A 13,201-nucleotide genomic window follows, 5' to 3' on the forward strand; every position below is an offset into this window, starting at 1 on the left:
GCGCCCCCGGCTGGAGCCGGGCAGCTGTGGTAAACAAGCGGGCGGGTCTCCCGCTTTCCTGGCGCTTGGAGGAGCCAATGGGCGAGGCCCGATTCCGCGATTCAGCCAATAGAGAGAGAGGGCGGGGCGTAGCCTTGGCGCGAGCGTCACGGCGGGCAGCACCCGGTGCGCTGATTGGCTCGCGGCGCCCCCGCCACCTCCCCCGAGCAGCCGTTGGCAGGGGGCGTGGCGCTGCGAGGGGCGTGGCGGGGGGCGGTGCTGCCGGCGCTGTCGCAGTGAGCGGCTGGTGCGGGCGGGCAGCGGGTCGCTGCGGCGGGGGAAGGCGGGGCGGGAGGCGGCGAGGAGCCGGCACCGCCGAGCAGCTCGGTGCATTAGGGGCTTTCCCCCGGGTGCTGCATGGGCAGGAGCGGGAAGCCGTCCCCTGGGGAGTGCGGTGTGCGGCCAGCCTCGTCCTCTCCACTTAGCGGGCACTCGCGATCGCTGGCGACAGCGGGTCTCGCTTCTGCGGGGCGCGGGCAGGGCTGAGGTTTGATCACTGCGGGACCCGGAGTGGCTTGGGCTTGTCAGCGGGTGAGTAACGGCGGGTCGGAGAAGCATCGGGCGGGGGGGTTCGATGCCGCGATCGGGGGCGCGCCCGCCCGGGCGAGCGGGGCTGGGCTGGGGCAGCTCTTTCGGACGCGTCCTGCTGGCTGAAAGTGGTCCCGCTTGCTTTCCTGGTCCGAAAGTTAAGCTCTGTCTCCTCCAGCGCCCATAAGGAGGGGACTGGGGTGGGAGAGTGAATGAATAACTCTTAACAGCGAGGCAGAGGTTTGGGAGAAAGAGGGAATTTGCCGGGATGTATTTAGCAAAAACAATAATCCGTAGAATTTTTTGCCTCAAGAAACTTATCCCGAGCCCAGCTTTCTCATGGCTTGTTACAAGCCCGCCCGTCTCCAGCTGCTGACAGCCCGGCGAGGGGAGGAGAGGAGCCGCCGCGTCCCTCTCGCTCTGGCCCCTCCGGGGGTTTCCTCGCCGGGGCGCGGATCCTCCTCTCAGCCCCAGGGCTGCCCCGCCACAGGAGCCCGGAGCCCTGGGGACGGTGCAGAGCTGGGAGCTGCTTGCAGGCTGGGGACTTGATGGCAGGTCCGGAAAGAGGGAAGCCGAGCTCGTGTGGCAGGAGGGTGGGTGAGCGGCTGGGGAGGCGGCAGTTCCTCCGGGACAAAGGCTTATAACGCCGGCTGCATCCGTCCGGGTGTTGAATGAACGCGCTCTTCTCTCCCCCGCCTCGCAGGAATGCTGCAGCATGAACCCACCGCCTAGAGAGAAGCCATCGCGCCGCCTCGGCTCCACTCCCTGAGCCAGCCCGACAGCAGCGTCCGGCGCGGAGCCTGCACGGGGACTGACGCCGGGAGCCGCTCCGCCGCCCGGCTTCGGCGGGATGCGCTCGCCGCCGTCTTCATGCCGGAAGGAGGGACTCTGAGCCGCTGCTCCGCGCCCTGCAAGCCTCTCGGGCACGGACCCCGGGCAGCGGCGGGGCCCCGGACGGGAGCCGTGCACGTGTCGCCCGCCGGCGGTCCCCGGTGAAGGCGCCCGCTGCAGCCGGTGCTGAGGGGGAGGCACCCCTGAGCCTTTCGCCGCCGAAACGAGCGGCGCATCCCGGGGTGGCGGCGGGTCCCAGCCGGCGGCCGCGATCCGGTGCCCCATGGTGCTGCTGCGGAAGCTGCCGGGCATGCCGGGCTGGCCAGCGGCGCTGGGGCTGCGGCTGCCGCAGAAGTTCCTGTTCCTGCTATTCCTCTCGGGCCTGCTCACGCTGTGCTTCGGAGCCCTGTTTCTCCTGCCCGATTCCTCCCGCTTCAAGCGCCTCTTCTTGCCCCGCCGGGCCACCGCCTCCACCTCCTCTTCTTCCTCCGCCTCCTCCTCCTCCGCTGCCTCCTCCTCCTCCACCCGCGACACCGACCTGCCCCGCAGCCCACCCGCCGCCGCCGAGCCCCGCCACGCCAGCCCCGCCGCGCCGCGCCGCCTGCGGGAGAAGCTGCGCGCCGCCGCCCGCCCCGCGCCCCGCGCCCGGCAGCAGGTGCAGGGCGGCGGCGACGGCCGAGCCGAGCCCGCCACCGGCGCTGCCCCCGCGCGGGACACGCGAGCCCCGTTCCGCTTCGACTACGAGCGGTTCCGCCGGAGCCTCCGACACCCGGTGCGGGGCAGGCGGCCCGGCGAGGACCCTGAGACCCGCGCCCGCAGGATGAAGATTAAGGAGGTGAGGAGCCGCCACGGCCGCGTCCCCCTCGGCCAGCCCGCGCCTCCTCAGACCCCCCTCACTTCCCCAGCCGTGCCCCCATTTCCCACAGATCCCCTTTGCGCCCCTTTTTCCCTCCTTTTCCCAGGGAATGTGATGGGAATGGGGGAGGCTCTCTTTCTGAGACGCTCTCTTTCCGAGCCCTGCACACGTGCTGGTCAGCATCTGCACGCACCTACTCGCTGGAGAGGAAAGGGTAGGGCAGCCTGACAGGCTGTGACTAGAATTTAAAGGGCTGAAATTAGGCAAAGGGAAATTTCATCTTGGTTATTAGGGGAAAAAATTGTGCTTGGCGGGAGGTGTCTGTGGTTGTGCAAGAGGCTGCCCTGGTGTCGGTGTAAACCTGGCTGCTTCCACCCAGCGCTGATGGATGATGAACATTGCGTTGGTGCATGGGGATGGTGGGATGGGATGTGCCCCCGTGGCTGTCCCATAACCTGCTCCGGTGCTTGCTCTGGGTGGAGCTGGCTCGGGGCTTGTAGCCCACTAACAGCGACCCGCCGAGCCCAGGGAATGTCACCGGAGGCGGGGCACGGGGGTGACAGTGGGGACGGGCTGGCCTGGTGCCTACAGCTCGTGCATAAAAGCCTGGCACAAGCAATGCAGAGCGATCTGTGACCCAGTTAACTAAGAGCTATAGATCCTGTGTAGTATTTGATTGTGTTTGTCGTATCTTTTGCTATGATGGATAACCAGCTTGGACTGAATTTTGGTCTAGTAAGAGGTGCCAGTAAGTAAAATGCATGGATGTAATTAAGCAGAGTATAGTTTTCCTGGGTTCATTCTCTCACGAAGGTGTAGGCATTCACCGAAGTTGCTGCCCCACATTGAACAGAGAAGGAAGTCACAGAGTAACGTGCCAAGGAGTTTCATCCACCATAACCTGCATTTTAAAACCAGGGGCTTTTTAAAGCTCCCCTCCTGATATCTCTGACAGTCATTAAAACAAAGGCTTCACCGCTGGTAAAATTCCAACTTCTCTGCCAGACAGCCAGACACAACACACCCAAGGTGCTGGGTTTCTGTATGATCCCAAGCATGATTGAGCCATCCTGTCATTCTGCATCTTGGCTGCAGGGTATGCAGAATATTCCAGTTCCCAGCCCTCGTGTGCTTGGAGTTGTGGAGCGTGTGCTTGAACATGCAGCAGATTCCCACTTTCAAGGTATGCTGGGGTAGCACAACACACCCATGTATAACCCGCTTCTACTCTTTGTACAAACAAATCGAATTGGAAATCACATTTCTGAAAGCTAGTGGCATACAGTGCTTTATTTGTAGTTAATTAGTTTTGAAATATAGGATTATTTCAAGTTGTATGGATTCAGCCCCATCTGTTTTTAACAGCCATAATCAGTGCCGGGGAGCAGAGTTAGTTTTTTTTCAAGGATGAGAATCCATAAGTACTGGTTTTATGCTGACAGCTAATTACTCTTCAGACGGAGCCCTTATTCCTTAAAAGTGCCTGCGCTCCTATTTATTCAGAGCAAGGGAGAGAAACAAATATGGTGCTGAGGTAGGAGCCTGAATGCGCACAAGGGACGCAAAGTGCAGCTTGCGGGAGGGATAAGGTGTGTCCTTTTTTCGTGAATCAAAAAGACATGAAGAAAACAAACCAAGAGAGATTGGAAGACAAATGCTGTATAAAAAGAAACAGATGGGTAGAAAAAAATTACCAAGGAAGAAATAAGTCACGATACAGCATTTGGGTTAGCAGATATTCTTTACATGATGTGAGAGACGCCAGCAGGGGCAAGCGGTGGGTTTGCTGCTGTTGGAAGGCAGTGTGTGCAGTAGCTTTTCTCTCCTTCTAGGGCTTTAAGCCCTGTAATTTGATAAAATGTGTTCCAAACTGTCCTGGTACTTAAAGCTTTGGGTTCCCCCCACTCCCCTTTATGCCATTCTTACAGGTCAGCACCTCTGTAGCAGGGAAGATGGATAGGGTTAGGATTTGTTTTCCCCCATCTGTCTGCCAGAGCCTAGATGAAAGCCAGGAGAAAGAACTGGTGCATGATCAAAGACTGGGGCTGATGCCCAGCCTGGAGACTTGGAACTTTCTATCTTCTCATAGGACCCTTCAGTCTGAGCAGGCGTCTGCCCTTTCCCACCCAGCCTCTAAGCTGCTTGATGCTTCAGCCAAAGAAGAGGGTGTATCATTAGTTTCTTGGCTGTTATGTGTGGAGAGTGTCGACTAATGTAGTCCTGTTAGACATTTTCTGCTTAAAAGACAGTGCAGCCCAGAGTAGGAAACCCACCACTGTGGCGTCTCCCACTTTGCTGCTGTCTGGGAACGCTCTGAGCAGTGCTGGGGCATCAGAGCTGTTTGCAGATGGGTCTGGCCATGGGGATATCTGCCTCACTCACCTTGTGCTTTGAATGCTGTGTTTCCTACTAATGCAGCAAGGAAAAGGGGTGGATTAGCAGGTTGAAATGACTCCTAGAAGCCTGTTAAAAGGAGTAAGTGCTGCAGTGTGCTGAGCTGTTGTGCGCATGCAGGTATACTGCTTTGTGCTGGTGGGTAACTTAGCAGAGTGGCTGACTACTTAGGTTTGACTTGCCTTTTTAAGACAATTCCAGAGTCAATAAGCAGTTGTTTTCCTGAGAAGGAAAGAAGAGATGCCCTGTACTGCACAGACTGCTCACTGCAAAAGGTCGTTGGTCACCTGGAGAATTGCCTGGGATATGCTGCTCCATGTTCCTGTGGGCAGCCGAGTCCCGGCGGCACGCTGACCTTTTGAAGAAAGCTGCAGTGAAATCGGATAACGATCTCTCTATGCTGCAGGTTGGGAAATGTAAAAGGGCCTGGGATTATTCATCTCTTAAACTGACCTCTGAGAAACGTATTAGTTGTGCAGTTGATCAGTCAGGCTTGGCTTCAGGAGTAGCTGATTTTTTACACATGCCAAATACTAATCACTGATGTTGAAGAAATCAAAAAAAAGGAGAAGTGATTGTAGTCAGAAAGTGGCTGCAGAAATGCCACAGTGGGATTCCAGAGTTATTTGCTCTCAGCAATTTCCAGATCAGATTGGCTCAGTGAAAAGTCAGAATGATTTCCCCTCCAAGTGCCACTACTGCAAACTCAGCCTCAGAGCTCGGAAAATCAGACCGTGTGGTTTCTGCCTTTTGCATCATAATCAGTAAAAAAGGTGTTGCTGTTGGAGCTGAACTGACAGTTTTGCTGATGATGGGTGAAGCAGAACAGGCTGCTCCGTGCTGTGCTGTTGCTGTGTTGGCTTCATGGGTCTCACAGGTAGGGAAGTGGTGGGGAGAGAGAACGGCATTTCCCTAAAGTATTTTTATACCAGCTCTGCTAATGCCATCCAGTGCTTAAGTACAACCACTGTAACAAGCTGGACCAGAAAGTGTTCATCAGTGGAATTAAACTAGCTATCTGTCTTCCAGTCATGAGATGGTGGAGAAAATGGGAACAGTGAAAGAGATTTACTTTTTTTCTTTTCCTCTTTGGGTACGAAAAGCAAATTTCCTTGTCTGGTGTCTGAGAATACCCAATACCTTAACCTGACTGTGTCCTTTGTCCCTTTCAAATAAGGGAATATGTCAAATTCAGGCAGGCTCTTAGTCCTCAGCTGGGATTGTACCCTTGGGTTTGACACATGCATTCATTTCCTCCAGACTAGTAATGCTGAAGCCTATTCATTTTACAGTGTGGTTCTCTTCATCCTGGCTTTTCTTCTGTCTCCACCTTCCTCTCCCTCTCCTTGCTGTCTTCTGGCCTCTTTTAACACAGCTCTAAAGATGGATTGGCTTTTGAAAATCAGGCCCCAGGGGGAAGAAGTCCATCAGAGGCCGTGCACACAGCTACCCTGCATCACTCTCCAGATTAGCAGCTCCTGTTAAGGTAGATCAGTCTTTTAAACACAAATATATTGACAGTTTGTCACTAAAAGATAATTGGCAAGAAACAGGAATGTTATCAGGAGCTCAGCTTTTCCGGACAGTTTCTTGGTGTTGGCTGCTGTTCCCGTTGTGTGGTTTGACAGTCCTGAGCAGCCATCCAGGAGCAAGCTCCTGGTTTTAGGAAGCTCTGCTTGTTCTCCTGAGTTTGTGCTGCAGCCCTGGTGGGACAAGCACCTGATCAGACCTTGTTGTGTCTCACACCTCTGTGGACAAGCCGCGGCTGTTCTCAGGGGGCTTCCCAGAGCTGCATGAGCACTGGGAACTGGACTGTGATCCCCAGTTTATTAGGAGTGGGGCTTAGAACAGTTCTCAGGTGAGTTACGAGTGGCCTATTCGCACAACCCTGTGAATCACATTGTTGGTCGTCCTGAGCCATTTCATATCTGAAGCCATCAGGAAAACTATTTCAGATCTCTCCCTTTCCCTACACTGTGCAACTTTTATTCTTGGAGAAAAATGCTTTTTCTGTCTGTAATCTGCGGATGAACAGTACTATAAGCAAATAGTGTAATCCCTCAGTGGCTTCCATCTGTGAGTAACACCACAGCACCTCCCCATGCACACCTTACTCACCAAGATCCATGGAAGACTTTGCTCAGAGAGCATTTCTCTGCAGTTTGAGGCCCTGGCTGTCTCCAGGCTTGCTGGAATTTTCCCTTGCTCTATCTTCCTTCTCATGCATTTATTTACTGAACCTGTGCAAAAGGGTTTTCCATACTGCAGATCCCTCAGGTGGTGCATCCAGTGTGGTTTTTGCTTCCCCAGCCTCCGGTGGATTCATGCAAAGTTCTGACCTCACCTGTCTCAGACTCTTTTGGCTGTAGAGTATGCAGGTAATCGACTAAAAATGTATTTGTCCTGGCATGATGCACAAGTACAGAAAATAGTTCCCATGCTGTGATCCGTGCTGCAGTGCTGTTTGCCTTAGAGGTGCCAATGACACCTTAGTGCATTTTGGAATTTGGGAGTACTGTGAAGGCATTTATTCTTACCTACAAAATGTAGCATGAAAGCACTTGTTCCACAACAACTGAATTTGGTGCAAGGCTAATTTATAAACTACCACTTAAAGACCGATGCACTATTCACACACAACAAACTTTTTGGAGTGTGGACCTCTCCAGGCAGGTTACAGATAATGTCTGACCGTGTGTGCTGGATGTGAGGAAATGAGTTTCCAGAACACACACAAGTATGTTGTGCAGGAGGACTTGGTGAATGCACAGCAGCTATTTGAAAGTTCTCAGCTATAGAGACAAAGGGTTTGGGAAGCTGGCCTGGAGCCTGGGTACCATCCCATACCCTGGGGGGGCAGGACCAGATGTGGCTGTGTCTGAAACAGGGGGTGCATAGCTGGGGGGTGCATGGGGTGAGGTGCCCCACTGCTGGGACCAGTACTAGTATGGGCCAAGCTCCCATCACCCCTTTGGGCATCAGGCTGGGGACTGTGTATGTGCACTTGTACAAATATTTACTGCAAAGCAGCCGCCTGGGTTAAGATTCCATCTTTCCAGCCAAAATATTTATAGACTGGTGATTAACTTTTTAATCAACAATTAAATCTGCCCCTTAATGGGGAAAGATTTTTGTGTCTGGTGTTCTTTCCTTTGGATCTGTATGCAAGGCTTTACCAGATGATGTTAATCAGTCATGTTTGGTTTACTCTATCAGCCTATTATTGTTTAGCTTGTTTATCATCTTGTTATGATGTTTTTCAATATGTTTTTTCAGTATTTAAAGCAATTCATATTTTAGATGGAAGACAGAGGGGGAAAGGAGAATGTATTTTGAATCAGTCTGTCACTGGGTTCTGAATATGAAACTTAGATGAAGCTGCCAGAAGGGGAAAGCAGGAAACAACATTCACCTCGTTGGTGGGAAGAGGGAATCTTGTGCTTGGAGCATTCTAATTTTTAAACATTCCCCAAAAAGCACTTCTCCCTGAGTGCTGTGACTGGATTTGGCATGAGGAGTGAGCACACTCCATGATTGCTGTCTGTACTGCGTATCCCCGTGGTGCTTCAGGTCATCATATGACAGAGTGTTCTGGAAGAGCTCCAGAGAGGCTGTCACCAGCAGTGGTGTCAGTGAGCCGTGCTTAATGTGAGTGGATTGTGCGTGATGGACCCAAACCACTGTTAAGACACAGAGCACAGTGGGAACACTGAAGGACTGGATAATAAACATCCTCTATTTATGGCACAGGGATGTTACTTGTTTGTACTCTTATTAGAGGGGACAGAGCACCTACTGTTGATCAGAATAGGACACTTGGTCCCAGGTTCTGTTCCTGATGGCAGATTCATTGAGTCACTGTATGGATCCAATTTGCACCTCTGTAAAATAGGCACAGGGGGACTTTTTATCCCTAATCCAGCAAACTGATACGTGACAAAACTGTTTCCTCTCAGGCACTTTAGCATTCCCTGGGAGTGCACTGGAGTAGAAGTGATAGCTAGAGATTGCACTCAACTGAAGTGACTTCAGTGCTTCCCTTTTGCATCTGCTTATCTTGACAGCGAAGATGCAGAGTCCCTTGTGTGTATGTCTGCTGTGTACTAGAATCAAAGGCGAGATCTCGACGGTGTTTGAAAAGGGAAAGTGTGAGATGTGCTCCTAAGACTGACTTCTTCCCTCAGCAGAAAGGTAATGGAGCCTGGCTTTCTAGCAATAGGAGTCCTGTGTGCTGAAACCCGCCATGTCCTTAGGTCCCCCTCATGCAGGTTGTGACTTTCCCCTTCCTTGTGTCTGTAGTTCCTTCTGTGCCACCCACCCCTGCCCAGTGGTGTCTTGCTCTTCCCAGTGTCCCCCCTGGGCTGTGTGGGCCAGAGGCGATGATCCAGCTCCGGGTGCTGGTACCCACAGCTGTCTGCAGCAGCTTGTGCTGCTCTCCTGCCTTCAGTGGGGCACTCTGTGGGTCTCCCGCCAGTCTGGGGGCTGTTTGCACTGAACTTCATTGTGTTTGTGGCCTTTACCCTCTGTCAAACCCCATCGAAGGTTACTGAGGAGGACGGGCAGGTGACAGCGGAGCAGAAAACAGTTCTCAGGCTTCTTTGAGCTGATTGTTGTTATGGTCGTGATTGAGCGGCAGCCAAGAACTCATTAGTTCTAATCTGGCTTCCAAAAATTCTATTGCGTGGCCATAGAACTGTTGTTATATTTCTTTCTCTCCTAGTTTATTAGTGAATACAGCGATATCGTGAGAGGAAGGCTGCAAAGAATAATAAATGCAAGAGATTTAGAAATTCTGCAGCATCTCCTCGTGCCAACAGCGCTTGCACAAGATGATGATATACAATGAAGTTATACATTCAGTACATCCTAGAGAATGTCTCTTCTCTGAGAGCTGGTACTTGCTTCAGAGGATGTGTGACACAGCTCTCACTGATTTATGGAGCAAGATGGCTCAGAGTCTGTGCTGAGAATTGGAGCTGTGTTAGTAACGTCCAAGCAAACCGTGCTTAAACCAGGCTTCTTGCTCTAATTGTGTTAACATGATTTCCCTGGGCAGTCAAGAAAGTGCATAACCATGTTTTTGCAAAGTAACGAAGGTAATTATAATGTAATCACATTTCATCTGTCCTGAAACCCTCCTGCTGTCTGGGTTAGCCAGCCCAGCTCATGGATAACGGAATTCCAGTGGAAGTGGGTTGTTTCTGGCTCTTCCTCCACGCCTCTGTTTTAATCTGGAGCTATCTAGGAAGGACACATGTTTATGTTGGTAGTTCAGCATTGTGCTGGATGAACCCAAACAAACCCTTGGCTGATTCCTGGTGCTGTTTTGACTTTCTTGGTGTCCTTCCTGCAGTACTGAGACCATGTTAGGGTTCCTACCATAGTTGTATTTGATTATCTTATCTATCAGACGTTTGTTCTGTGTGTCAGTGGCCCTCCAACAACCAGACGGTTGTCGCTGTTGGGTGTGGATCTGCCCACTCTCATCAGTGGCTGCATAGTACGATAGTTCAAGAGATGGATTTTTTTTGAAGGCAGCTCCTTTTCTGGGGTAGGATGAAGCAGTCGACAGTTGTCTCCTCTTCCGGTTCTTTCATTTCTGGATTTCAAAGACTTAAAATAAAAATTCGAGTTGAATATTAGGGTAATATTTGGTAAATAGAACAGTGGAAGCTTGTTCCTTAGGTCTTGAAAGGAAGCACAGTCAGAGCAGTACTGTGGGAGCCATTTCTACGTTGACAGGGACATGGAGTTTCTGACCTGGGAGGTGCTTTCTGTCTCTAATTTTGATGAATCTTTATAGTTCTTATCTTTAGTTTATTACCCAGATCCACAAACTTGCCATTTCTTGCTTTATTCTTTCAGTAGTTCATTAATCATTGTTGTATGATGATTGTCTAGTGCAGTGCTGGAGTGAGGCCAGGCCCTGGTCTCTCCTGTGGTGGGAGGTCAGGCTGAATGAAAACGAGTCCCTTTCTTCCTGCAGCTCAATTCTAACATTGTTCCAACATCCCCTCCACCAACCTCAGCTTTATTAAAGATCCAGTATTTGCAAGATTTGTATGATTTTTTGTTGGCTGTGGGACTATTGGAAGAGTTTATCAGCCTCTGGCCCATAAATTTGTTACTGTGGTCCAAGAATTTCTTGTAACACTTTTGTAAGGTGACATCTCTGACTCGAGGCTCTAGGAAGGCTGTGAGCAAGATTTGTTGTGTCTGTTATTAGCTATTACCTTTGATAAATTATTAGACTAATCTCTGCTGATTACTTAATGCTTAAGAATTGCTCTGTTCCTCTCTTCAGAAGTTCACATCACCAGTAACTTGAAAGGGGAGAGGAGGCAGAGGACAGCGATGCTGCAGTTGGCCCCTCGGAGCAAAGTCTGCAAAGACAGATGGGGAGCAGGTGAACCAGCAAGAAAGCATTAAACTAAACTCATCCTCCCACATCTCTCCTGTTAAGCTATCCAAGTGTGTGATAAAGCACGAGGTGTGCTGCCAGTCCTTGACTTCCCTCTTTTTGCCTGTTCCAGCATTTGGATGGAGACAAAGACAGTTTTCAAACACATTGAAAAAGAAAGAAAAGAAAAATGTCCCCACACTCCCCCCCTCACCCCTGCAGTCAGTCCATTTTGGGTTAGTTATCACTACAGCTTCTTTTAGAGCATCCCCTTGGGCTCTGGTTCTCTAGAAATGAGAATCCTGTGCAGATGGTATCTTTAGGGAAGGAGAAAATCACTTACCTTGTCATAATGCAGGTCTGGAAAACCAATCCTGCTTAGTGTTTGTGTTTCCATCCACCTTCCCTTTTAGTGTGGGGGTATGATGGTGAGGAGCTGATGGGTTCTGGCCTGGGTGTTTAACTGATGGATGTACATAATTCACCTGGAATGCTGGTCACTTTTAAAGTGAATTTGTAGTCTGTGTGTAATTAGGGATTCACTGTGAAGACTGTGCTGTATATGCTTGAAGGGACGTAGCTGAAATGTAAGAGCCCTAAGGCAGCCTATAGGTATGTCACAGTGCCCAAAATCTTGAGAGCTGGGGGAATTTCCTGCCTGATTTATGCTGCAGGCACTCAACTCGGGAGGGGGACTCGGGGGTGACGTTTGAAGAAGCACAGTTACTAGGTAAGTAATTTTTTCCAGTTTCTTTCCTCAAAGCTTGCTGGAATGAAACAGGAGTTGCTAAGAAAAGCCATTGCCACAGTGTCCAACCTAGAGGTGAAAAGACTTGAAAAACCCTAATGATGGTGTCACACACAGTGTGTTGCTCGCTGTCAGGATCCGCCTGCCATCCGTTGTGTTTGCAGCCCTGGCATAGCTGTGGAGTTGTGTGTTTGACGGACATCTCCTACTACGCAACTCTGTTAGCAAAAGTAATCTTGTGAGGCGAACCATTGCATTAGGATGTAAAGGTGATGATCTGTGACATGGCAGTAGTGTTGGGGAAGATACTTGCTTGAGTTGCCTCTTTGTGCGTGGAAGTCTACATAGATGCATTTGGATATACGGTACCTGCACTTCCAAAGTGCAGCACGTACAGTAATCCCTGAAACTATCATCACAGTAAAGCATAGCACAGTGTGGTGGAGTTCGTAGGTATATTTTAATACTTTTAAGTATCTGATATTCTAATATTAGAATATTATTATTTAGTATTCCAATATCTTACAAAAAGATATTTGTTTCCCATCTCCTGTTGTTACTTGAACACATTCTGATACCTTCTACTTTGAAATCACTTTTAAGTGCTACAGATACATCCTCACAACTTAAATTTCCAATTCCGAAATCTGAATGCATGGAAGCAGTAAATGAGAGCTAAGGTCAAATTCTGCAGAGTATCAACCCCCCCAGTCTCTTCTAAGGACCTTAAATTTCTTTCCTGATTTCCTCATATTCACAGATGTTGCTGAAATTACTGCTTTTGCCTTCGTTCAGTGGTAATAACAAGGGAGATGGGAATGATTTCTTTGGATTTAAGCTCATCTTTCTGGCAGTGTCCTCTCCAGTTTTTGATCTTTCCTGTATCTCGCTATTCCCTTTCTGTATATTTGCTGGCACAACATCTTCACAAGCTATAGTTAGATTTGCTATTTGACAGTGACCCAAATGGTTTTTGCAGGATGCCAAACTACCTTTTGAGTGTCCATTTATGAGAGAAACCATCTCTCAAGTTTAACAGAGCGGCTTCCTCTCGCTGAGTCTGCTGGGTGCAAACTGAACATCATGGGTTGCCTTTTTGTGCAAGGTCTCTAACCCTCATGACAAGAAGTCCTTGAACCACAGGCAGAGGTAACAAGATTAGGATGAGAAACTGAACATGACCCAGCTTCAGTGTGCTCTTGCAGCCCAGAAACCACCCGTGTGCTGGGCTGCATCATAAGGACTGTAAGAAGAATGTCGAAGGAGGTGATCCTGCCCCTCTGTTCTGCTCTTGTGAGACCCCACTTGCAGCACTGTGTACAGTTCTGGTGTCCTCAACATAAGAAGGACATGGAGCTGTTGGAGCAAGTCCAGAGGAGGCCACGAGGATGATTGGGGAGCTCGA

The 13,201-nt window shown here is 50.4% G+C and overlaps 1 protein-coding gene across 4 annotated transcripts in view; it reads left to right on the plus strand.

Annotated features, from left to right (window-relative positions):
• The first annotated feature begins 247 nt into the window (after window positions 1-247).
• MAN1C1 (mannosidase alpha class 1C member 1) overlaps window positions 248-13,201 on the plus strand; it is a 63,410-nt gene continuing 50,456 nt past the window's right edge. For 3 of the 4 annotated variants that reach the window (XM_030505176.1, XM_030505177.1, XM_030505178.1), the window contains exons 1-2: window positions 248-570; window positions 1,271-2,233. In XM_030505176.1, coding sequence (XP_030361036.1) covers window positions 1,682-2,233 — 552 coding nt within the window. In that variant the 5' untranslated portion in view covers window positions 248-570; window positions 1,271-1,681. Of the gene's footprint in view, window positions 571-880; window positions 2,234-13,201 lie in introns of all 4 variants that reach the window. The other variant, XM_030505175.1, reaches the window with a different exon arrangement.

Source organism: Strigops habroptila, chromosome 12 (genome assembly GCF_004027225.2).
Source record: "Strigops habroptila isolate Jane chromosome 12, bStrHab1.2.pri, whole genome shotgun sequence".
Lineage (NCBI taxonomy): Eukaryota > Metazoa > Chordata > Aves > Psittaciformes > Psittacidae > Strigops > Strigops habroptila.